The 27,508-nt window shown below is 38.3% G+C and overlaps 1 protein-coding gene across 1 annotated transcript; it reads right to left on the bottom strand.

Annotated features, from left to right (window-relative positions):
- Positions 1–1,819: 1,819 nt before the first annotated feature.
- On the bottom strand, positions 1,820–27,220 carry scn1laa (sodium channel, voltage-gated, type I-like, alpha). Its single transcript, XM_034134455.1, has 26 exons — positions 27,124–27,220; positions 23,176–23,504; positions 22,703–22,821; positions 22,431–22,523; positions 22,208–22,336; positions 20,738–20,829; positions 19,434–19,658; positions 19,005–19,068; positions 18,740–18,881; positions 16,731–16,937; positions 16,079–16,342; positions 13,044–13,173; positions 12,683–12,921; positions 12,410–12,583; positions 11,962–12,318; positions 11,336–11,815; positions 9,100–9,232; positions 8,848–9,002; positions 8,383–8,556; positions 8,166–8,288; positions 6,371–6,640; positions 6,183–6,239; positions 5,552–5,686; positions 5,317–5,421; positions 4,944–5,214; positions 1,820–4,829 (listed from the first exon to the last, which is right to left on the bottom strand). Exons 2-26 carry the CDS (start codon positions 23,437–23,439, stop codon positions 3,643–3,645), a joined length of 5,589 nt encoding a protein of 1,862 aa, XP_033990346.1. The 5' UTR covers positions 23,440–23,504; positions 27,124–27,220; the 3' UTR covers positions 1,820–3,642.
- Positions 27,221–27,508: the final 288 nt, after the last annotated feature.

Here is a 27,508-nt window from a genome sequence, read left to right on the forward strand (position 1 = left end):
AACATGTCCACATATTATCTACCAGCTTGCGAGACTGCCAGGGTGGGGACAGCAGACCAACTTCCGACCTTCCACCCTAATGCAGTCTAACACAGGAGCTTGATGTCATGTTGCTGGGCAACCGGAAAGGAGAATCTGCAGCATCACTCTTGATTTACTGGTCATTGAAATAGGCAATATGCAACCCCTCCTGTTGTAATCAGTGGAGCTGTGTGCTGGTTCTAGTCCTACATTTCAAAGGACATTGGCTCTCTTAAACAGTTCACATTATAAACAATACATTTTTTTACAGATAAAGAATATTTTGAGTTTCTCTAAACAGTCATTTGTTATCATGATGTCTCGAGTTATGTTGGCAAACATGTATTCAGAAACAGCTCAATTGTACTGCTGGCTTGTCAGAAAACAACATGTGAGCCATACAGTACTGTGAGGGGGTGTGGCACAAACTGATAATCACATCATTGTGAGACAGTATGGCAGGAATAATCAGCACTTTACCATCATCTTCTTGTTTACTGCCTCCAGTATTCAGCAGCCACAATAGGCAAAAGCGATATTGGACAGTAATGAATATTTCGACTGTTATTAATAATTAATAAAAATGTTCCACCCACTTAAGATGCTAATAGTTTCCGGCAGTAGCCACAAGGCACACTCAGAAACCAGATTCTAGCTTCTTGCAAAGATGTTTGCTAAAACATAGTGCTCACTGAAATTATAATATCACAAACCTGTTCATATTTTCACATCTGAAGCTCCCTTCTTGGTCCGGAGCAACTCAAATATTTGGAAGCTATTTTTACATATATTGTCTTTTCCTGTCACTAACAATGATTTTCTTAAAGTCAGACACTTATAAGTGCTTTGGATATCCCAAGAGATTCAAAAGATCAATGTAAGTTGAATCATTTAGGGTTTGAGTGCTCATTACAATTTACACATGAGATAGACACTGATAACTCCAACATTTTACAGCTTCTGAAATGAGCTAATGCTGATTGAGGTTTCGTAGTTATCAGCATTGTCATCAAGTTTATAAATGTAAAAGCTGATGCTAAATGCCTCTGATTTTGTTAGCACTTAAGATAAAATATTTTCAAAACTAAATCCTTCCACTAAACTGAAGGTAATCAAGACAGTCTGAAAACTACTGAATTATATTCAAAATAGTTGTGAATCCTTTGTGATATCAAGGGCATTCGTTTACCAAACCAAGATTAGGTGAGTTGAAGTGCAGCATTGAATTCAAAGTGCTGAATATGTATGTAATGTATATATGATACGTATAAACAATCACAATGAAAATCTCAACAGAAGAAAATAAGTGTTTGGTAATTATATTTTAAAGAAATAAACTGGTGAGCTCTACAGTTCTAATGAGACTTTTGAAAGATTGTTAGCACATCACATTCAACTAAAAAATGTCTTTGAAAAAAAAAAAAAACTCTTGGAGAAATTACTAGATTGTGTGTTCATTCACACACAGGGTGGGAAAGTAGTTTTAAGCAGTACATTTTGTATGCAGGTACATGTTTTTTAGCTGAAAGCTTCACCTCAAATATATAGACGACAATTAAGCAGTAAGCTATGCAGAAATGAAGATATTATTCTACACCAGCTCCATTGGTTTTCTGCATGTGTATAAAAGTGTGCATAGTTATAACTTTGAGGATATTTGACTTCAAATCCAACTCTAACACCTCTCACATTCAGCTCAAAAAGACAGAAACAGCAATACAAATGAAGGTCCTTGCATACATGAAACAATATATAAATGTATTTTATAAAAAGGAAGTTATGGAATGTTTTGGCATACTTGAGGTACATGTAATCTTTATTATTTTGGCATTTCAGTGAAATGGGTTATAGCAGTGTCTTGCATGCATTTATTTATACACTACAAGCATTATGCATATGCATGATGGGAGATGTTACATTTTATGCAATCAAAACATTCTTTCGTTATGCATAAAGTGTATTGTAAGTATTGAATGTTTTAATAACATGCAAAATATACTTATATTAATGGAAATATACTTTTACAACATGAAACAACAGATGAAGTTGTGACAAAGTCCAGGGTGGTTGTCATGGCCTGGGAAGTACAACTGCAACCATAACATGTAAACAGAAGTAGGAAACATGAGATGTGTGATGCCATGTCCTTGAGACAATCATTCAGAATATTCTTAGCCGTCTTTCATCCAACTGATATTTATCATGATAAAGATTGAGAGGTAAACTGTGAAAAAACAGTTTAAAAAATAATACAAAAACATAAAATATTAATAAATAATAAAATGAAGTTAAAGGTTGAAAAATAAAGTTAAGCTTAAACAGCAAAGTCATAGAACATCAACATGATTTAAAAACATGGCTTTGTAATTATTTGAGGAATAACTAGTGTTCATTTAACAGTTTCCTTTGACATGTTTCCCCTGCTAAATGTGCAGCTTGCCTGTCTGCTAAAATACAGCAGATCATGGAGAACATTTGGTTTCATATCACAGGTGATAAATAGTAGTTCTTCAATAAATTCCATACATTTATAACCATTACATCAAGGTCCATTGTAAAAAAACAACTAGGAAAGAAAAGAGACACAACGAGGAAATGGAAGACACATGAAGGAGAATATTTGAAATGATGCAGCTGTCCTACAAATAGACATGATCACAGATAAACTCGTCATGGAGCAAACTGTCAGAGATTTGTGGTTCAGCAAGGTCATTCATACAGAGGGTCATTTAGAGTGTGTACACAGCAAATGCTTGTTATATGTTTTGCTTTAAAAAAGCAAACATTGTTTTTTGATAAAATCTGTTTATACTAGTAACATTTTATATAGTACATCGCTAGCATATAGCCGGCTGAGATGAAGTATTTGAATGATGATTAAATAAATATGAATGTGCAAAATATTCCTGCCATGCGTTATGGCTTGGACTCTGATAAACACAATCGATGCACAGGGCTGGAGTTGTTTGGACTGTAGGCTTAACTCACAAATAAAAAAAGCCATTTGCATTGCATCAAGCATGATTGACGTGGATAGAACACGATGGAAATAGTGTACTACAGCATGCACACTGATGGAGAAACATTCATGCAGGTCTACATTTATAGTAAAATGCAGCGAATCTGACTTTGTGTCTTGGATTTTTCCAGTGGCGGTATCAGCAAGCAAGGCTAGCCTTATTGTCCCTGAAAGAACAACCCTTTTGAAAAGTAAAAAAATGTATAAAAAGTCAACAAAGCAAACCATTCAATCTAAAAATAATAAGAGCCGTATACATGTAACATGTTTTTCTGCTTGAAAAAAAAGGTAGTAATACAACTTTCAGTGATATAACAATAATTCAAGACACTGGATAGTAGAACTGCAATATAATAAAGTCAAAGCATGAACTAATGTGTCTTTCTGAACACTTAGCCAAAAGGCATCCTTGCACCTAGAACACGGCCAATTGGTCCCACTAAAGCCCAAATGAGCCACCAAACTTTAGACTCAAGTAAGCATGGTCGGTTTGGCATATAGTTTATCTTTTAAAAGAGGGAGTCCAATGGATGTCTTTCAAAGGTTGTAAACATTTTTGTCATTAATTAAAATGTCTTTGTTGCATCTCCAGAATTCCTTCACTATTGCTCTCTGACATCTTTGCCCTCAACCTCCTTTTCACTTTTGTCTTTTTCATATTTGTGTCTTCCATTTGAAGTCACACTGTTACATGAAGGCTGAAGGGCCGCTGAAGGTGTCAGTTCACTTTTATCGGCGCTAGAAATGTCTTGGAGTTTGTCGGTGACAACATCCTCTTTGTCAATGTGTGTTCCATCCCTTTGAATGTTAACACCAGATCTGTTTGAGGGCTTCATGAAAACACGGCTCCTTGCATAAACTCTGTATGCTCTCTGGATGACAACGGCTGATGTGTCCTCCTGTTTGCGACGGAGGGTGGTAGTGATTGGTTCATAGGAAACTTTGGAAGGATTGGAGGCCATGAAGCGCTCCTCCATCTGCCCCCTTAGGATGTCCATCTCCCCACCTTCACCAAGAACACGTTTTGTGAATGCAAACAGAATGTCCAGGCAGTGAATGCGTTCACCATTCACCATGGGTAGATCCATAGAGATCAGTATCATCTTGTTAGGCATGGGTATACGTAACGGTGGGTCCAGAGCATCTGCAAATTCTGAAAGCTTTTTGTACTCCATGAACTGTGTTGCATGAGGATCAAACCTTTCCCAGACCTCGTAAAACGTTTCAAAATCATCCTCACTTAGTGGGTCGGTGCTCTCCTCAGTGGCCACACTGAAGTTTTCCAGGATAACAGCAATGTACATATTTATCACAACCAGGAAACAGATGATGATGTAGCTCACAAAGAAGGCGATCCCCACAGGGGGATTTCCACAGTCTCCCTTAATTTGACTGCCAGGATGCTCCGTGGAATTGTCACAATCATCTTCATGTTTGTTGAGAATGGGCGCAAGAAGGCCATCCCACCCCGCTGAGGTGGTGATCTGGAACAAACAGATCATGCTGTTGCCAAATGTCTCAAAATTGAAAAGGTCATCAATGCCTGATTCCTTCTTGACGTAAGCGAAGTTTGACATGCCAAAGATAGCATAGATAAACATCACCAAAAAGAGCAAGAGACCAATGTTGAACAAGGCAGGAAGTGACATCATCAAGGCAAACAAGAGTGTGCGAATTCCTTTGGCACTTTTAATAAGGCGGAGCACACGGCCAATCCGAGCCAATCGGATGACTCTGAACAAGGTTGGCGAAACAAAATACTTCTCTATCAGTTTCGAGAGACACATTCCTGGGGAAAGAGAGCAAAACATATTAAACCAACTGTAAACAATACACACTTAAACTGAAAAGAATAATGGTTTTAATTTATTTGAGCAGTGCTGTGAATAGAGGCGATTCATACCGATGATTGACAGGACGACGACGATGAAGTCAAATACATTCCAACCATTTGTGAAGAAGTATTGGCGAAGAGCGATCATCTTCAACAAACACTCTCCAGTAAAGATGATAACGAATACCCAATTGATCCAGTAAAGAACGTCTTTTTTTTCTTCTGACTGGTCTTCAGTTTCTACCATCATGGTTACCATATTAAGCCATATTAGAACCATTATTAAAATATCGAATGCTTGTTTTGTGGTGAAGTCAAAGACATATCCTTGAATTTGGTTCTGAAATAAACATAAAGTGGACAAAACGGTTTTTTAAGTGCCATGGAACAAAGATCACAGTTGTAATACAGATTAGACGCAGACTGAATTATAGTTACGTACTGATGGTCTAGGAATAGGCTTTTGTGGTTTCTTTGACCCCAGCTTTTTCATGGCATTGTAGTATTTCTTCTGTTCTTCAGTCATGAAGATGTCTTGACCTCCAAAGTAAATAAAGAATATGAGGCATGTTAAATCATAGCAAAGGAGACACTGCAGACATAGATTCATGCTTTTCAATGTTTGAATGTCAATCAGAATATCAAGTGAAAATATCCATATTTGTTTAGATACTTATCTTTTTCTTTTGCTGATTGAAGTTGTCTATGATGACACCAATGAAGAGATTGAGAGCGAAGAAGGCTCCAAATATGATGAAAATAACAAAAAACGCGTACATATGCAGGCTGTACTCATAATCTGGTTGTTCATTCTATAAAAGGGACAGGAAATTGAGACATTAGTACTTAACAGTTATAATCCTTAAAATTGTAATGTCATTTGGAAACTGGTGCTAACCGTAAATACAATATAATACTACAGTTTATACTCCTAGATAAGACCTTTGAAGTACTTGTTTACAGTGAAGCCAAACAAACTCATGTTGTTGTAGTAATAAAGAATTAAGTCAAGGATAACTGCAACTGTCTGATTTCACACGGCACACGTCGCAAGTAGTTTTCACTTGTGATGTGTGCTCACAATGTGTTGGATGGATTTTTTTTAAAGTTTCAAAACAACACCAAGGTACATGGCGTGGAGTAGGTCAAAATAATTATTTGTGATCCAGCAACTTGTTGTGTAGTTTACAGAGAGAGTGGTTTGATTTCATAAACTTTTTAAACCTAAGTGTTATGATATTGGGTGGGATTAATTATCAGTGAGATAATGGAACAAACAGCATGAGCGCAACATTAAAATGTGATTACCTGGCTTCGAGAGTCCACAGCAGCATACATGATTTCCATCCAGCCCTTGAATGTAGCCTTTATAGAAATGAACAATTTCCAAACAAAAGTATTTCTCACCTTACAAATCACTTCTTGATATCCACCAAACAGAAAATAAGACATTGGCAAGATTACATCAACTATTTTTTCTATGGTCAGTTACTTACCACTTGCAGCAATGCAAGGTATCCCATACCAACATTGTCGAAGTTGACTTTGTGGATCTTCCAACGAGCATCGTACATGCTGTCACATTCTGTCTTGTTTGTCACCACTGACATAGATAACTCTTCATTTGTGGTTTTGTTGGCACAATAGCCGAACTTCCCCGCAAATAAGTTTACTCCCATGATGCTGAAGATGAGCCAGAAGATGAGACAAACCAGCAGCACATTGAAGATGGAAGGAATTGCTCCAAGCAGGGCATTGACCACCACCTGCACACCAAAACATCAACATAGCCCATCATAGGATAGGATGTACTGTAGATTTAATGAAAATCTCAAAAACAACGATAACTGCGATAAGGTGGGAACAAAATAGGTATGAGATTGATGTTGTGTTATGTATCTAAAGGTTGTTTAAGTGCGTTACCACTACATTTTTAGAGAAACCGGAAACGTTTTATAGATGTCAAAATATTAGCTTACTAGCAAAAACATGTAAAACGCTTGTGAATATGCAACCCAGTCTCACGGCATTTGGTGTCATTAGTCATGAAATTAATTTAATCTATTGATTCGTGTTCACCAACACGATTTTCACATTTTTTTCGTGTCACACAGAACGATTTTAAATGCAATGTATTTCTATTGGTAGTATGTTTCGTGCCTGCAACACGTCTTTTTGTCCAGTCGGGTCTTGGAAGACCAGAAGCTGTGTGGTTAATAAAAACATGTTCTTACTCAATATCTTACCCTAAGCCTAACCCTATCCCTTTTATTTTAAATTGTATAATGTCTGAGTTTTTTTGCCGTCAGTGAGGAAAAGAAATGGGGCTCAGAGCCTCAGAATACTGAAATCTGTATTTTATGTAATCTTTTTTTCCTTCTAAATTTGTTATTATTTGGTGCAGGCACGAAACATACTACCAATAGAAATACATTGCTTCTAAAATCGTTCTGTGTGAGAATACTTAAATCTGTATTTTTTTAAATGTGTTTTTCCTTCTAATTTGTTATTATTTACATTGCTTTTAAAATCGTTCTGTGTGACACGAAAAAAATGGCGAAATCGTGTTGGTGAACACGAATCAATAGATTAATTTCGTGACTATAACACGAAATGCCGTGAGACTGTGTTGGAATATGTCATATTAAAAAACAATGAAATTGTAATGACATATGACACATAAATAGCTGCTTTTGCCAGTAAGTAAAGCTACCACTGGAGAAAAGACTATCATCTTAACAGTACTCTGAAAAACAAGAACAATACAACATGAAAGCAACTAATCAATAAATACTACATTGATTTTAGCAGCCGTCAACCCTCCCCCTTTGGTTACATAAGTTGTCCACCCCTGTTTAGACCAGGTTTGCGTTGCACAGCAAAATATTGTAAGGGTATGAGAAGTCACAGCAGACATGGCCTCACACAACGGAAAAGTCTGACATTTAGCTTAGCATTGTTAGCTTAGCTTAGCATAAAGACTGGAAAAAGGTAGATACAGTAAGCCTGGCTCAATCCAAAGATACAAAAATCCACCTACAACCATCTCAAAAGCTCACTCATTAACATGCTGCATACTTTTTAGCCTTTTTAGTGACTCCAGGAATTCAATGCTCCTAGCCCAAAAGGCAGAGGAGAAGAGATGAGTTTTGAGGCCGGACTGGAATAGTGTGAGGGACTCTGAGTCACGGAGGGAATTCCAGAGTCTGGGATCTGGATCATTATGCCACTGTCTGTCACTGCCGGTGCAGTAAGATGGTGTCAGACAAAGATAAATCAAGGGAATCTTACCCTCATGCCTTCAAACCGAGACAGGGCTCTCAGTGGCCTCAGAGCTCGAAGGGTTCTCAGAGACTTGATGGCACCAAGGTCAGAATATCCCATGGCATTGGCTACCATACTGACCACTGAGACCTAAAACACATACAGATGTTAATAAAAAGAAGCTAAGAAATATTTTAAGTAAGTTAATGTGTCATTCTGTGTAAGAAGATCTGTTTCAACCTACATCGACAATGAGGAAGTCTAGCCAGCACCAGGCATTTGTAAAATACTTGGCATATCCATAGGCCACCCACTTCAGTAACATCTCCAGAATGAAGATGTAGGTGAAGATTTTGTCCGCAAACTCCAACATCGTTTTAATGGTCTTCCTCTGCTCAATGTAGATGTCCTCAAATGCCTGATCATGGAAAAAATGGCAGTGAGTAATTAATTCTAAAAAGGAATCAGACAAAATAAATACATCTTAAAAATCTAAACCTTACTTTGCAGAGAAAGGTTTTTAAAACAAATATTTGTAATGTTAAATAAAAGAAAAAAGGTAAACAAAATGCTCTTTGAACTCAGCACTTTTAAAATCTAATGCCGGACGTGATGCCTAACACAATACGTTAATACATAGGAGCAGTCAGTCAAATCAGTTGTTCAAAAATAACTTTATGGTTATTTTTTTTCCCGCTCATGCTCTTACCAGTGCTCCACTGCTGAGCAGGATCATGAAAATGATGAAGCTCTCAAACCAGTTGTGCTCCACGATCCGGAAACAAGTCTTTCTAAGCGTCCACCACACCTTCCACCAGCCCACTTCCACTTTTACTTGACAACACTGGTACTTTCGCACACACCCTGAGTATGGAGAAAGAGAAGATGGCAAATCACCTGTTTAATATTGTGTATAAGCATAAAGCATGCTGGGTAAAGTGGTGGTTGTAGTAGTATTTACTGTCAGGAAAGCAGGCATCAGGTTCAGCAAATTCTTCCAATTCAAAGTCCACAGACTCTACTCCCTCACCGCCTGGCAAACCGTCTATTGTACTCCCCTCTGAGGAGCTGACCTGGTCATCATCTTCCGCAATCTGCGGACGAACCAGAATCAAACCAGTGTAAGCAAACATAACAGAGCCATGGCAAAGGTAAGGGACTGACATACTGAGAACATGTCTCTCCATGCTCCCCATATCTCTTCAAAATTAAAGTGGACCTATCATGCTATATTTGAATAATATAGTGTAGGACCAGTGTAGGACCATACCTATACAAGGCATATTTATACCTATTTTTTCAAAATACCAAACAGATCATGCATTTTAGCCATGCCTAATTTCGCTCAATTTGCAATTTCTTTGCTCTGTTTTTGCAAGGGCTGATTCTGTGAGAACAGCACCACCTACAGGCCTGGCATATGTACTACAGCGTCTCCAGCGCTTTCGAACGGCAATGGCCGTGGCTGTCTCCTCCTGATTGGTGGAGTTGGCCCAATAGCCGTAGCGCCACTGTCCTGACGTCAGGACAGTGTTCAAATCTGGATCAGTTTTTATCAGATCCGTTGCAGCCCCTTTTTTAGAGATTTGGGTATGGAGGAAAATAGAGAGGGTTGTGTTTTCTGACACTTGGTGAGTTCCCTGGAACACCGGGGACACATATTCATGTGTACAAGATGTACAAAAGTGCATTTTGCATGATAGGTCCCCTTTAAGTTATTTTCATACACAAAAACCCCATCAAATTCAAAGAGAGATTTAATTAGTATACATGAGGATTTTACATCATGCATGATGATTTTGGGCATATTTTGATATGTATTACTATTTTCTGTTGTTTTGTTTATATTAGGAATACAATATTTAAGCATTAGAGCACTAACTGCGCATTCTGACTTGTTTCACCCATTAAATGTTTGCTAAGCCAAGAGACGTACGAAATATTTAAAAAATGAAATGTAAAAAAATATATATAAAGTACATTTGAGAGTGGCAGCCTGTCGGTGTTGTACGATAGCATGGTCTTTCAGCCTGCTGTTATATGGCTTTCTACAGGGTGTGTCTCCTAATAGCTGGCAGATGAGAACAGCTTGAATGCCTTCCTGGAGAATGCAGAGCACTGGCTGTCCTGGGACCAGCTAATGCAGTGCAGGCAATGATGTACAGTAAGCATGTTACTGAGATGGACTGTGAGCATTAAAGTCAATGTGTTGATGCTGTGTGCTTTAATGCATCAATTCTGCTTCTGTCAAAGTGCTTCAGCAAAATTACGAGTAATCAGTGGAACATTATGTTTATGTTTTTTTAAGTCAAATTGCGATTTTTAAATATCTATTGAAAGCGTGTCAGCAGAAAGCCTTTGTATGTTTGTGCGTAAACCACATATCCTGTTGGGTAATTGCACTCTTGTGTATTTGATGTCAAGATTCAAAATCCAATTTTGTCAAAACCCCAACAAACGAATAAAGACGTAAAGCAAACCATAGAATCAAGAATAAAGGAGAAACTTCATTGCATAAAAAAATGGTTCTTATGGAGATTTGTATTATTACAAATTTCAAGGGGAAAAAAAGTAATGTCAAAGAAAAATAAGTGGTCTGTTAAAATGTTTACTGGATGATTACTGTAGTGTAAATGATGTACACTATCTCCATAATGATTGCAACAAAGTCTTATATAACCTTTGGAGCATCTGTGAAGCAGCAAGCAAGCAGTAGCAACTCAAAATATTGCAAGCTCAGACGAAGGTTGAATAAGTACATTTATAATGCAAATAAAAACGTGGTAACAATAATCATAAAATGGACAGTGTATTTCTTTTTTTCTTCTGCACTGTGAGCTTTCTTTCAATGCAAAGCACACAGCACCCTTAAGAGGAGGATTCGGCTTCCAAGCACTAAGGCCTAAATGGCAAATAATGCAATCTACACACTGGTATTTTCCTGTCTATATGGACTCTCCCCTTTAAAGGGCCAAAGGATTTAGTATCTTCAGGGGAAACACCACATCACGCGCACATACCTTATTGCCATGGACTGGGGGTGCTTCAACGGGACTACTGTGACAAATCATGCCACAACCAATAGTGAAATTCTCTTTCATCCATTACACATCCTAAACATTATTTGTATAGACTTATTTCTAACAGTGAAAGCACCTTGAAATACCAATCGCGCCAATTCACAAGAAAATCCTTACCTCAGTGCAGCCTACTATATCAGACGAGAGACTGCTGAAGTCCTCCGTGTTGAGGTTTTCAAAGTCTGATTCTCCCAGAGCAATAGGAACAGTGACAGTCAGACTAGGGTTGTGAATGAAAGACATAATGGAATCATCACTCTTGCTACTGACTATGTACTTGTCTCCATTTTTGTCCACTCCGGTCACATCCCCATTTCCATTCTTAGAAAAGTCTTTGATGGTATGGTTGGGGACACCATTTGGCCCTAAAGGTTTGTGGAGCTCATCCAGGGTTTTGTCTTCACCCTTCCTTTTCTTCTTCCTCCTGAGACAGGCACTATTGCAGCTGCTTCGAAGCAGGGACTTGACGAAGGCAATGCCATTGTGAATCCTTCCAATGGCAACCTGCATATTGTTCATGTCCGTGTCATCCTCTATCCCCGCGAGGTTATCAGAACTGAATGAACTCAGCAGCAGGGCCAGGAACAGATTCAGCACCTAACAAATAATGACATAACTTCATGTAAGATTGCATTTCATGTTTTAGACATTATACTTTATGATAACAACAGAACATGAGTATTTATAACAGAGTTCATTGTTAAGTTAGGCTCATTAATTGACCATAAGAGATGAAAATGTACCACAAGGTTTCCAATAACCAAGACCATCATGTAGACAGTGATGCACATGGGTGTCCCAGCCACCTCCATACAGTCCCACATGGTTTCTATCCACTCTCCACAAAGCACTCGGAACACAATGAGAAATGAATGGAAGAAGTCGTTCATGTGCCAACGGGGCAGAATGCACTTTTCAGAGATTTTACACACACAGTCCTTGTAGTGTTTTCCAAACAGTTGCATGCCCACAACTGCAAAAATGAAAACGATAATGGCCAGCACCAGCGTCAGATTGCCCAAAGCCCCCACTGAATTGCCAATTATCTTGATTAGTGTGTTAAGAGTGGGCCACGATTTAGCCAACTTGAATACTCTCATCTACAAAAGAAAAGAAAAACAAATTATTTCGTATCTTTCAGCAAACAACTGCTACTGAACATTGACTTTGGCAAATGTTCGGTATACTCACCAATCTGAATGATCTCAGAACAGACATGCCTTCCACGGTTTCCAAGCCAAGCTCCATCAAGCTCAAACTGACAATGATTGAATCAAAAATATTCCATTTCTCCTGGAAGTAATAGTATGGATCCATAGCAATGATCTTGAAGACCATTTCTGCCGTGAAGATGGTAGTAAAAATCTTTATTAAAGCAAGAATCAGAAATGCTGACTATTAATAAACATGAAACCCATTTAGCAAAAAAGTGTGTTCTTTACAATTCACTTTCAGTCCACTCACCAAATTTCCCACATACAGCATTTTGGAGAAATGGTCATACATTGGATAATGCTCCATGGCCATAAACAATGTGTTGAGCACAATGCAGATGGTGATGGTTAGGTCCGTGAAGGGGTCCATCACAACTAGTCTAACGTTCCTCTTGATCCTCAACCATCTCGGACAACACTCCCAGATGAGGAAAGTGTTGGCAAAATTGTACCAGCAAGGAGGACACTTCTGCCTCAACTCTTCAAGCTCTGATAAACACAAGTAATGGTTAAACCGAAAAAAATGTTTTAATCTGCTGCATCATTTTTATTTTCGATTATGCAAGACAAAATCCAGCTAGCACACTTATGCCATTGTCTACAATGCTTACCTTCCACTGTGCTAGTTATGACACTGGCTGTACTGAGAGCTCTCTGTCTAGCCTCTGGGCCATCAAGGAAGTCAATACACTCCTGGGCTGCTCCTCCACCCGGTCTGTATTCTGTGTCAGTGGTGTCAGCCTGAGGATACAAACAATTGTTACGGATGCAACTGTGTTAGAGAACTGGGTTAAAATACATATAAAGTGGCTGAAAAAAGAATATACAAATGAAACATTGGAAAAATGTAGGAAAATTGGAATGTCCAAGTTATGCTAGTGAATACAGAACACTGTAATTGTCATTCCTGACCACAGAAAACGGCATTGTTACGTGCTAGGCAGGCTGTACTTGTGTGGTTCTCCTTCCCTCCTGCTTTTCTCTCTTCTCCCTGTCTTCTGCACAGCTAATCAGCAGCTGATCAGGACCTGCCTGTGCACCAGAGTCTGATGGCTGATTGGATCCTCTCACCCTCAGCTGGCCTATCAGCAGCCAGGGCCGACCATAAAGGAGGCACCCAGGAAGTCTTCTCTCTCTCTCACTCTGGGTTGATTGCTGATGGAGGAGCATGCAATTGACTACCTTGTAACGACAATATTCCTCTTTGTTTTGTATGACCTATATTGAAAGTGTGTGTGTTGAGAGGTGGAGGAGTTAGGTAAGTCTGGGGTACCCTGTACACTTCTCATCACGTAGTTAACTAATGTTAAGACACACTAGGTTAGCGGATTGTTGCCACCCCTGTATTCTGTTTTGTCCAATTCTGAGTAGTTTAGGTAGTGAGGGTTTTTGTTTGAGTTTTGGTTTCAAAGGATAGACGTAGAGATAGGCCTGGTTTTGTTATGCTTGTTTCTTTTGTTTGGCACAATCCTTCGACTCCTCCTCCTCCTCACACACAGAGTATTTTCTGTTCAGTTTTCTAGGTTGACAAAAATAAACCTTTTGTCAAACCTTTACGCTGACTCTCATATTATTGGTTGTTGTGTGTTAATGTCTCCAGGTCCCCTAGACCTTAGTGGGGACGTAACAGGCATGAACAGTGGAAAGTGAGTCTAGCATTCACGAAAGCTTTTGGCTCTAAGAAGGGTATTGGGAAGCCTTGTGAAAGGCTCCAGTTCATCCAATTAAGATTTTGCGCCAGTTTCACAGATACCAATGCTAGCACAGTGAAATGCTACTTTTAGAAAATAACTTTCAATAAAACAACAATTGCTTAAATGATCATGAACTTTGGAATGATGTTCTACTGAAACAGCATCCTGATTCCTACACATGAGGGTATTTGATACAGACAGTAAAAGGTAACAACAAAAAAGATGGAGTTATGGGTTATAGGCAAATGAAGTAGGGCAATCTGGGATAGACAACCCTTTCTTACGTGGTCTCCTGTGAAGGCCATATCTACCGTCACTTTGGGCAGAAGTAGCTCCACAGGTGACAGTGGGTGTGAATTCCCACCCACCAGAGACACAACCCCATTGCAGTCTACAGAGCTGTGCTTGATCCCATTTGGTGGAAGTAGGAGATGCGACAAGAAGCTGCATTGGCTCATACTGCTGCCGAGTCGATCACTAGTCCGGGGGAAAAACAAAGAGCCCCTTCGACTTAGTGTGTCCTCAAAAATGCTGTTCTCGTCATCAGCAAATTCATTTTCTGAGCTCACGTCCTGCGCTTGGCTTCGGAAACTGACAATGCTGGTCCTACTATTCCGTCTGGATGAGAACATGGGTCCACGAAAACTCAGAAAGGACTAGAAGAGAAAGATATTCTTATCATCTTATCATAATAAGATAAATTCTGATCATAAAAAAGGAAAGATGACATCACAATGACCACAATGTCATATGTGCAAATGACATAAAATGGTGAGAAACAAAAAATGCCTTATGATAATGAGAAGGTTGACGATGTTCTAAATTATGCTTTGAGGATTAAAAGGAAACTGCAAAATTAAAAATACATGTTGGTGATGAGCACAGTAAGAATGGTAAGGATCATGAAGATGATGAAGAGATGAAGATTAAGATCATCATGATGCTGATGATGATTTTGACAGTGATGCTGATGATGGTAATGATGATGATGATGAGGATGATGATGATGATGAGGATTGTGATGATTGAAAAATCACCATATTTTTACGAAAAATGACTAAATTCTCGAAGAAAAAAAAAGCATTCTTTTGTGGGAATGTGAAGACAATAAAAATTGCATCTTGATAATGATTAAAATGAATAACAATGTAAGAAGTTGATCAAGAAATAGAAGATGATTATGATGATGAAAATGACAATGCCAAAGGTGATGATGGGAAAAGAAATGTCATTGTGAAAGCAGTGAATTAATCGTTGCATTGGGCTCACAACATGTACGAAAGTAATCACAAATGTATAAGAAACTAAAGGAAGATCAGTAAATGTTGACAATATTATGTATATATTGAGTAACACATTCTTAATATTCTAAAAATCCAACACTTGGTATGACGTTAGAATTCCTCACAACTATCTGTGGCTGTAATGTAAGCTTGGCAATCTCATTATCAATCCATTAGCTTCTACTGCCTGTCATTCAGTTTGAGCTCTGCAAAGAGCTTGACAAAAGCCAGCAAGTCTTCCTGTTGACAAAGTTAGACATATCTGCCATTTAATTACAAAAAACATTTATCACAGACTTGCATCTTATCAATTCTGATGAATATTCTTTCCAAAATATGGCCACTGGAGCACTGCTATTTTCTGACAGGCTCTGTAAGTCAATATTTCATACTGAAATACAATCTTTTTTTTATTGAATAGTACAATTCATGCCAGTATAAGTTGATGGGACTGTAAAAAAGTCTTTAATTGTACTATTATTGATTGGTGCAGAATAACCGCATTGAAGATACATGTAGAAGTAAAATTAATGGAAAGAACAATGCATAAATCGGGCTTTAGGGTTGAAAAAGGACATAATAACCTGAAAGCAGGGCAACAGTTCACATCACATCGGTAGCTAATATCGCTGTTTTCATAGACAATCTTACTGGCAGATCATACTGAACCTGATGCATGGGTGAGCATTTCATGTCATAGTTGAGCTGGTTTGCATCCACAGAGAAGCGGCAGCGACCTTTCTTAATACTGTCCTGCGACTCGGATTTAGAGACCTTCTTGTCATCCCCTTTGCCATCCTCCTGCCTTTTTTTTTTTCTGTTGCGTCTCTCTTTGGCGCTTTTTGAGCTGAGCTTAGAGTCAGAAGAGCTCTCCAGGCCACTGGGTTTATCACTGGCCTCGCCTCTCTCAGCAGCCGCTGCAGTTGCTGCTGCCTAGAAGAGAAGTGAGGACAAATGGGGTAAACACATGGAATAGAACTTTGTGAATCATATGTTGTTCAGGTATTAATGACACTGTGTCATAAAAAGTGTTCAACTGCATGTAGAAGTTTTCCATTGTAAGTGAGAACCAAACATATTCATAGGAATGCACTGTAACTGGGTCGCAGCTTTTTCCATGTAAAGTTTAAGACTCATAACAATAATACCAGCAAAAGTTAACCACAATTGAAACACTGGCTATAAAACAACTTAGAACCCTCAGCTGTCTTTTGTAAAAACAAATACCTAGTGATAAAAGTAAGATTCATTCCAACTTTATTTCGTTTACTTGAAATCCGTCATTTGACATTAATATTTGGGACATTCGATCGCCCTGTACCTGAGCGTCCTCTTGCTGCCGTTTCAGCTGCTCTATCATGGCCTGAAACTCTTCCTCCTTCTCCTTCGCCTCCTTTATGGTGGCTTGGCTCTGCTCCTCGTAGGCCATAGCTACTACAGCCAAGATCAGGTTGATCAGATAAAAGGAACCGAGGAAAATTATCAGCACAAAAAAGAGCATGTAGGGCTTCCCAGCTGCTCGCAATGTCTGGAAGAAAAAATAAAAACAATGTTGTGGTACACTTATTTAATATAGTTATTAAAATGAATTGACCTTGTTATCTTGTATTTCCTAATATAATTCAATATGTTTCTGCTCTCTACTATCTGCCGTAAGTTTAGTTATGATTATCATTATGATGTTATGTGGATAGGTCAAAGCAGCATACTTTATGTAAATGTCTCTGTCCTTCCCTTTTACTTGTCTGTGACCAATATCATTTGAAATATTTAAAATGATCATAAACATTTATAGAAAATATAACTTTAACCACATTCTCATGAGTAAAACACCTGATTTGTTTTGATAAATTAAATAAATTAGATTGAATACCCTGTAAAACTTGCTAAAGTGAAGCCAAAGGATTAAAAAACACAAAATAAGTGTTCCATATTATGACCAATAACACTGCCATAAAAAAAAGCTTTTTGAAACTACCAAGCTGGTCATGTCAACCAAGTACACAAAGTGCAGTGTTGTATTACTGTTTGCTTTACTTGCTGATACTACAATGTTAAGCCCATTCAGTGGACAACTATTTACCTTCAGTCCCATTCAAGTTGTGTTTGCCTGAGTCACAGTTGGCTCATCTTTGTTCCTTCTGACCAAGATGCACCTGCACTATTTAGAGGTTTGTTTGAACACTATTAATACCAATATTGTATGTAATGTGAGAATGCTTTGTCTTTTTTACAGAGCCCTTCCACAGAAGGCACTGCCCTTTTTTGTATTTGAAGAAGCAGACGGTAAAAATACAGCATCCTCCAACACACATGAGGTCAAACATTTCAACAACCTGCCATGTGTTACTGAGAAACTAAACGACCAAGGAAGACCATATTGGCATATAAGATTACCTTCATAAAGAGCTACAACATAGTCAAAACTAGGCTAAATTAGGAGTTAACCTGGATGTTATCATTGACTTTAAGCAATTCAACACAGCTGTTATAATACCTGGGCTCATCAGGATCATTTAAGGATTAAACAGAAAAACACTGAAGTGTCAGGTTGTCAGTATTAGCCTTACAACTTTTTTAATCTAAGCAGGAAATTAGAGAACATTATACACTTGAATAGAAAGACATTTGCCAAATTCTACATGGTTATCTTTATACAAGCTGCAGCAATGAGGCAACAATAGGCTGTATGTGTATACATACATGTTTTCTGCAGATGATACTCCGCTTTATTAATCCATCAAATATTTTATTATCCTGCAATAACCTCAGGGTCAGTTTTTCCCTGTCTCATGTGACGTCACAGTCTTTAAACCTTATATTGTCTTGCAAAAATAATTATAATATTAAAAGCTTAGTGTAGCTCGTTATAATCATATAAGAACAAACAAACGTATATATGTGCATTCATAAGCGATTCTGAAGACACTGATTCTGGAGAAAGATTTTCACATATAAATTAAATTCCTTAAACAATTCTCTCCTCCAATCTGCGCTCCTTCAGAACGTTAGCATGTGCCAGATGTTCCCTCTCGCTCACACTGCCTTATCTTTAAACATCCATCGTACTTCCCCTCGCCCGGCTGGAATAATGATGTGTGACTTCACAGCTGCTCTGTTTGTTTCCCATTTTCAGAGCCAGGGTTGTGTAAGAAGAATGAATACCATCTTTTTCTTTTTCAGTGTATAAACAGAAATGACAGCAAGCTAACCAAGAGGAGATCTTTACTGAATTTGACCAAATGATTTGAAGTGAAAATCATCTATGCATGCATGACTTATGTATTATATGACTTCAAAACATCCAATCGTTATAATTACAGGGCCTACCTGCTGGTAAAGAGTCTCCCAGTAATCCTGCGTCATCAGTCTAAACAGAGAGAGAAAGGCCCAACCAAAGGAGTCAAAACTGGTGTAATTATAGTCTGGATTTCTTCCTGCTTTTTCGCAATGGAACCCCTCTGGGCATTGCCTGCAAAAAAACAAAGAGTCCATAAAGCTCAGAAGAAATGCAAACACAGATGCATCAAACAGCACAAAGATTATCTACATGGTATATTGTATCCAGTCTTCTTGTGCTTGGGTATACACTTACCCAGCTAAAGGGCTAAATCCACAAAGCAATGCATCTTTTTTACCAGGAAGGATATAGTAAAAACCTGATGGGGCAAGAAGGAAAATCAGACTTTTTTGTCAGCAGTGGTTGGAAAAAAGCCCAAGATAGACACATAATATATTGTTTTTAATGAGTACACCTCTACAATCCGCAATTAATAATATCTTTGTCTTTTTTTGTCAACATTGGGCTGGAGGTGTCCATTCAAGTCTAAAAGCCTCACAAATTTGGAATATTTTAAATGGGGGGGGGGGGGGGGGGGGGGGGGGGTTGTATTTAATTGCATATATTGAAAAGGTGTACTCTAAATAGGTGTTGACTATTGAAATAAAACACATGTATAATTATATTGAGTGGTTATAATTGTATATCTACTGATTTATCCTTTACTTAAAGTGAAATACTCACGCTTATCTAGCAGGTAGTCCTTCACTGTGAGATTCTCTGTTTCAGTCATATTGATATTATTAACTAGTGTAGTATTATAGTCCCGGATACACTTATGTTTTAAATTGCCCATAAACAGTTGTAGTCCTACGAGGGCGAAGACGCTCAAGCAGAAGACGGTGAGAATCATCACATTGGCGAGCTTCTTCACTGACTGGAACAATGCACCAACAATGGTTTTCAGGCCTGCCAGATAAAGAATCACTTGTTATTTCCAGTAGGCAATTAAAAAGCACTGTGAAAATTAAAAGTAGTCATGTGCAAACAAGGAGGCATCTCTCATGTCAAAAACTAGCACCTAATCTGTTGTGTTGGAGATTTAGGTGTGTTATGCTAGTAGCAGCTAATGTAGGCTCAAACCTAATCTATAAGGCAGATACCTGGTAAACTCCCTTCTTGTAAACTCCACTACCAATTATTTTTAATTTAATTTCCAAGGTCTGTCATCAGCTCCAATGCTGATCCAATTACTCGGGGTAGTTCATAAAACGTAATCTTTTTGTCGTCACAAAAGGCATTTTCTTTTCACATGTTCTGTAGTACTCTAAAATTACTGTTTTCAGACATTGATGTGTAGAATCGGTACATATTTAAAGTATACATATATTCTTCCCTTTGTTTCCACTATCATTTAAGCATCATCTATAATGAGGTAAAGATTATTAATAAAATATTATGTTTTAATAGCAAACACAAATACTTAAGCAACTCCTTTTGAATATAATTTGTCCTACTTTGGTTACTCATGACGGGTTTATGCATCAAGAATCAATGTGGCAATCAGAGGATCATGCATGTTAGTGATAATGTGCATGCAACAATCATGGGACACACCCACACATATAACATGACACGATGTCTTCATTAACCACATGCAAAGAGGAGCAAATGGCTGTCAATGAATAGTGCAAGAAACATAAAAAGCAGCTTGTTCATCATAAAACATAAATGGCAACGAGTAACCATAAGATCTAGGAAAACACAAAGGAACATTAAATATGCTATGTTGCTGCTTAAGATTCCTGATTTTAGTGGTAAATTACAATGAGCAAGATAATCAAACAGCTGCATTTAGAAATGGATCCACCAGAGACCCCTGGGATTACTTCAGTGTTTTTAGGATTGAGGATGTTCAGATTGCTTAAAAAACTCTGTGAGAATCCGGCATACATGTAATAACAGTAGCAGGAGAAGAGGTTACTGGAGGACAGCTGGAGAAAATCATGCAAGAGGCTAACTTACATACACTTGCTCCTGCTGCTTACCTGGGATTACCGAAATAGCTTTAAATGCTCTCAGCACTCTGAATGTGCGAAGAGCTGAAAAGTTGCCTACGGGTAAAACCTCTGTTACATACCTGCAGAGAAACATATAATTACTATGGAGAATTGCCTGGGTCAACAACACATATAACATTGAAGCCTGCAATGCTTAAAGGTCCCATGTCATGCTTTTCCGGTTATTACCCGTCCCCTTGTGTGTTATGAAGGTTTTTATGCATGTAAACGGTGTGCAGAGTCAAAACCCTCAAAGTACACCCTGTAGCGAGTAAAACTCTAACACAGAAAATACCTCCCCAAAACGCCTCGTTGGAGATACGTCATTGTCCATTTGATTCTTCCGGGACGGGGTGACGTAACCCCGTACCCGGAACGAAATGGACCAATCGGTGGAGCCGTTACGTTACGTCCGCGGAGCCGTTACGATAAGCCCCCGCTGATTGGTCCAAATTGACCAATCCACGGACTTCCTCACACACACATCTGTGTGCACGGAGCAGGCAGCTCAGCTGATTTCTCCTCCCTGGCTGCAGGCTGATAACAGACAGTTGGGATTGCGGCGAAATTCTCTCTGCAGACCCATTCTCACAGCGTTTATCAACCTTTTTCTTACTCAATATCAAGCCACACTTATTGTTTTTACTTTGGCTGTGAGTTTGTTTGTGCTCAGGATGAGTTTGGCTGTGTTTCGCTATGTATCCTAAACAAGTCAACAACACCTCCACGGAGCTCAGCACGATTCACAACGTCCCGACCAATCGGAGCACACTGTGCTCACAGGGAGGGTGGGGGCTGGAGCTTTTGGAGCTACAACGAGCCGTTAAAGGCAGAGAGTGAAATTCAGTGAATACAAGTAGTTTACAGAGATGCTGTATGAGAAACCAATGTGAGTTTGGAAAAATGCACAGTATAAATCTATTTTAGTATACCTCAACAATGGAATTATGATCAGTGGAAATGGCCATGACATGGGACCTTTAATAGATACACTACATGAGTATATTTAAATACATTATCAGGTGAAGCAGTCAAACAGTATACACTGTGGCATGCACATTAGTGAAGGTACAATGACAATGAGGTCACTGTGATGATGAATAAAGGGAAAGCCTGATGATATTCTTATTGTTTATTATTGCCAACAAATTACAGGAAAAGTCAAAAACCAACAATTTCCTTGGTGCCTCCATTGTTCTACAAAGACTATTAAAAAAACATAAATGTGCCACATTGTTGCACTCTGGGATATTTTCTTCCATTATCGCATATATGCACTCAACATGTGTTATTTAACTTTTGTAAATAGTGCAACAGACGGGGTAGTAAAATCCGAAGGTATAAAAAAGGTTATTATTTTGCGTTTTGTTGGCCATATATAAAATATGGAATGATACTAGCTTTCCCTTAAAGACATAAAACACGTATTATGAACAAGTGAAACATAAAACTACTCACGCCAACACAATGACACTAAAATCCAGCCAGTTCCAGGGATCTCTTAGAAACGTGAACCTCCCAATACAGAACCCTCGGGCTAAGATTTTTATGAGGGATTCAAGTGTATAGATTGCAGTAAATGTGTATCTGTTGGAACAAAATGTAGTTGTTAATGTAGATTGCATTTTCATATTGATATACACCAGTATGTGATTCAAATAGTAGTTAATTGGGAACTTACTCTATATTCTTTGCCCACACAGACGGACGACCACTCCGTGTCATATATGCACAGTTGGCGAGGATAGTGCACATGACCACGATATTAAATAACTTGCAGGCATGTTGTCAAGGAAATCACTTATATTGTTGGGGAATTAACACATTTAGTCATCATAATCTCATGCAAGGTGCAAATGATTCAGGGATATAGCTTAGTAACCACAGACTTAGTGAGGGCTAAACATACAAATGATTCATGCTTATCAGAATTATATCTTGATGAAAGGATATGAATGTACCAAAATCCAAATTGATATTCTTCTAATAAGGTTGAAGGGACTCAGGAGGTACAAGGCAGAATCGGCGTTGAAGCGGAAGAGACTATTTCCTCTGTTTAATACTATGAAAGTCTGACGGAAAAAGAGAAATATGTATAAAATAACCAAAAATGTGTAACAGTTCGTATCAACATATATTCCTTACAAATACTTATCAAATTCTGTACATTGCTGATCAACCTAATATCAATATTTTCTATTAGCTTGGTCTTCCTGTCATCTATTATTCACAGCCTATGGGTATATAACAACACTGCCATGATCACAGCTGCATGCAATGATAGAGACAAGAATCCTCATTTCTAATGCAATGATAGAGACAGTAATAAACCAACAAGAAAAACCCACATGTTGAAACAATGAATACACAAATGTAAACGAGCGTCCTTAGGTTTAACACTTAAGTTTGAAATCAAGCCAACCTACTTTATGATTCATGTAGTATGGATCCAGGTCCTCCAGCGGTGTCGACACCATGCCTTTAGGAGTGTCCCCATACAGGAGAGGGAGTGATTTGCCCGCTTCCAGGTCACGGCTGGGCTTGATCTCATTCTCATCGTTGCGTTTATTCTTCTCTTTCTTTGGTTTCTTGGCGTTCTCCTCTGTGATACGTTTCTCGATGACTTTGATGGACTCACGACTAAAGGGGCGGAAGCTGTCTGGACCTGGGGGTACAAGCAGCTGTGCCATCTTTTCATCCTGTGCCTTCAGAAGAGTGAACAGCTAGACTCCAACATGAGAAAGGCCTAAGGGGTCTGGACAGAAAGGGAGATCTGATTAGAGGTTGACGAGTAATATCTGACATGAAATGGCACTTTATTGGAAACAAATAGTTGAAAGTATTTTTGGCAGCACGTTTCAATCGTCAGGTTAGAACTACTTTAAATGGCGAGGACAGGAAAGTGGGTGTCTCTGATCCTTGTCCAGAGATCATCAGTTCAGGAAGTGGAAGGCTATAATGAGCCTAGAGATGGCTGACATACACATAAATTCCTGCCAGCTATGGTAAAATTAGATCTAATTATCTGCTCCTCGGTAGATAAAATTAAGATTTGACATGACAATGATCAATTCCAGGTGAGGTTCTTGCTCCTCTCCTCCATCGCTCAAATTGAAAAGAGTCCACTTTTCCCCAGAGCACTGAGATAGAGAGGAGGGAGGAATAGATCCATCGTACTAATAGGCCTGACTGCTAAGATGTGTTAGGCAGGCCTATGCAGTATAAAATATGAATGCACTACAGACTGCACTGCATCTCTCTGTGCCCTGCCATGGACAGATTTTGCCCGATCTTAATGTAATAGTGAAAGAGAACACTTCCAAACGTTGAGTCTGTGATGCTAAAAATCAATCACAAACACACAGGTCAATCCACTGCCCACAGCACTAGTTTGTACAGTATGTGTGATGTAATTGCAACAACAACAGGAGGTCCACTGTAACTGCTAAAAAATGTTTCTGATTGACAGTATATGATTGTGCAAATCGGGTTTATACCAAGAGAAACAGTACGGACACACTTGGATATATTCATAAGAGATTAAACAAATCAGGTAACTACTGATTTAAATTGGATTTTAAATCAAAGGAATTTGGTATTGAACAAGATAAGCATCTTGACTATCAACACTATTAACACTGCCATTTGTTGTTGAAAGATATACCCTGTTTGCATTGACCACACATATACTGTAAATATTGGCAATAGTTATGCTGTCATCTCTGGACAGAAAGATCACACTGCTGGGTTAGATGCAGTAAATAGGCCTTTGCAAGTTCAAAGTGTGTGTTACACTTATACAACTACAACTACTCTTATTATTTATATCATATATAACATGTCATTGTGACCGTCCATGAATTTGACTTGTGGAATTAATTTTAAAATATGACTTGTACTCATTGTCATTATGGACAAATGCCTAGACCTGGTTTTTGTTTTTGTGAAGACAAAATCACCTCTTCTGTATGGTCACTTTAAATGATATACATTATATAAAAACAAACACAAACACACCACAGCAATAAAGGGCTGGACATTGCTTCCAGGCATTTTACAGACCAAACAATTCGGAATCAAGTGCACTTAACCTACCTATGATTATCTTAAACACAACTCTTTATAACTATAACTAAGCATATAAATATTTAGAGGAATGCAATATGGTCTTGGAAAAATTGAATTAATAAACAAGAAAAAGACAAACTTCTTGTAACTCCCCATAAAATAAAGCTTTTTTGATGTTCAAGCAACAAGGTCAACCTGCAGCGACTAACCTCTATAGAGGTATGCATCCTTCTGTCAATCGGCTCCCAACTCATTACACACAACTTGAGATATGAGCTGCCACTTTGAAGCTTCAAATAGGCCCACTTGAATTTATCTGCAACTTGTCAGCATCTTGACCCTGTGCCGACTAACCTAAAATGGATACATTAGATTCCCTCAACTCTCACTGGAACATAATGTCATCACATTAGTTTGGTGTTGCTATTCCTCATACCTTTAACTCCTTCCTGCTGATGAGCTTTAAGTGATGACTGACCTTGGCCTTAAGCCACCGGATAGAAAAGCACAGCTTAAATATTGCATGCTCATTTAAAATATGTCTTTAATTGACCTCAAAGTGCTTCTTATTTCTTAGATTAGGTAAGAGATCATTTGTGGCATCCTTTACTGTAGAGTAACACTATACTGTAGGTATCTGACAGATATCAAGGCCACATTTTCATTGGCATTAAATGGACTTAAATGGTTGCTTACTTGTACAATTCCAAAACCTGAATGTGTCGCTGCCTTTAGACTTTTGCCAAAATCTTTAAATTGATGATTGAAGGCAGAGTTTATACCAGCCTGTGAGCTACATGAGAAAACACAGACAAGCAGACCTTTACAAAGGTCAACAAAATGACATAAGGACGGTTTAATGCAATATTCCAGGGGAATCAGTCTCTTTGTATTTTCCAATAGCTTAGTCATAGCTACTGTTACCGTAAAGTATTTTTTCATAAGAAAACCTGTGGGGCTGGGGGCTTGGGACTTATGGTTAAAGAATAGGTTCACATTTTAAGGCAAAACAGACATGTCTAAATGTATATAGAAAAGGTTGATGATTGGTGATGTCATTTTCTATCCTCAATATTTATTATTGCTGAGCTGCAGTTGAATATTCTAACATAATATCATCTCTTTAATGTGTATATCACTCCATACTAATTTTTACAATCATGGATAATTTTGAATAATAAACAAGTTATTGCTACATGGTCAGCACAAACAACTGCAGCTACCTATAACTTTTTCACAAGTCATGTGAGTGTCTTTTATTTAGACGATTTTACGGTTATAAACATTCCACTTGTTTTGGTCAATCCTCAGCTGCTGTAATGCTGACCACCTGAACAAGCCTACAACTGAGCTGAGGAGTTGCCACAAAAACGTGACAATTTGAGTGACTTTAGCAGACTTAATGAGGATTATGATGCCTAACCTGCAACATGCCTGTATACTGAGTGATCACAGTTCAGTATCTGTGGGCTCCTATGGGACCAACACACAAACAGCTCTTAAGTGCTCACAACTAATGCTTGCCGGTGCCTCTTACTGACTATCAGGCATTACATCTCGCTCCTTCAGGGCGTTGGCAAAATAGCTGATGATGGGCAGTCATCTTAAAAATGTTATGGAATATATTCACATTTTTACAGGCTTTCCGTATGTGTAAGTGTGTGTACAGTCTGGATAGAAAGAAAACAGGACAGCCCAATCTCTAATTGACAGGAATCTAATCTAATGATGTTACAGTCATGCAAGCAGGAAGTCGTCTAAGATGGAGTGTGTGGGCTAATAGTTGCTGCCATACCCATTACCTTCTGTAACATATTGTAGCACATAATTTGCACTCTAGCTTTTGTCCATGAAGTACAAGAGATCAATCACAGTTTTTCCCATACAGGCCTTCAACACATCATAACATAATTTGATAGAATGTGAATTTCCGAAGTTGCATCACATTGTCAAGACTGATACCCTTCAGACTTATTTTTTAAAATAAAGACATCAACAATGTTTTCTTAATTATTGTATCATTATTTAGCATTTCTTTTTTTATAAATCTATGTGCTGTGTGTTAATATAGATAGATAGATAGATAGATAGATAGATAGATAGATAGATAGATAGATAGATAGATAGATAGATAGATAGATAGATAGATAGATAGATAGATAGATAGATAGATAGATAGACTCTTATTCTAGTTTCCCCCCAGCTACAGACTTCTATAACTAATTTACAGCAATACATTTTTCACAAATGATTAACACAAATAGAAAAAGCACTTTAAAACCACTGTAGAGATTATGTTAACTTACCATCAGTTTTCCATCATCGACAGGTGAAAAATAAGAACAGCGTGGAAAAGCTTCAAAGTGAAACAATGTTGTTTAAAATGAACCTGCCCGTCCGTTAAAAGTGTTTTGACGCTTCTCCTGGCGCAGAACTGCTAATTTCCACTAAAACTCTGAGAGAGAAAGAGAGAGAGTGTGTTTCATACGCCCCTCCGCGCGCCACAGTCAGAGTACACTGTGCTGGTGCTTCCGGATGTTCCTGAGTACCAAGTGAGGCCGGACCTGACTGACTGGCAATGGGATTGGTATTGTGGTGGACATTATCATGCGTAATTGTCAGGAATATAGATGTGTGTCATACAGAGTGTATCGGAAACTAAAAGCAAAAACCACAACTATAATGGTGTAA

Source organism: Trematomus bernacchii, unplaced genomic scaffold (assembly GCF_902827165.1).
Source record: "Trematomus bernacchii unplaced genomic scaffold, fTreBer1.1, whole genome shotgun sequence".
In the NCBI taxonomy this organism is placed as follows: domain Eukaryota; kingdom Metazoa; phylum Chordata; class Actinopteri; order Perciformes; family Nototheniidae; genus Trematomus; species Trematomus bernacchii.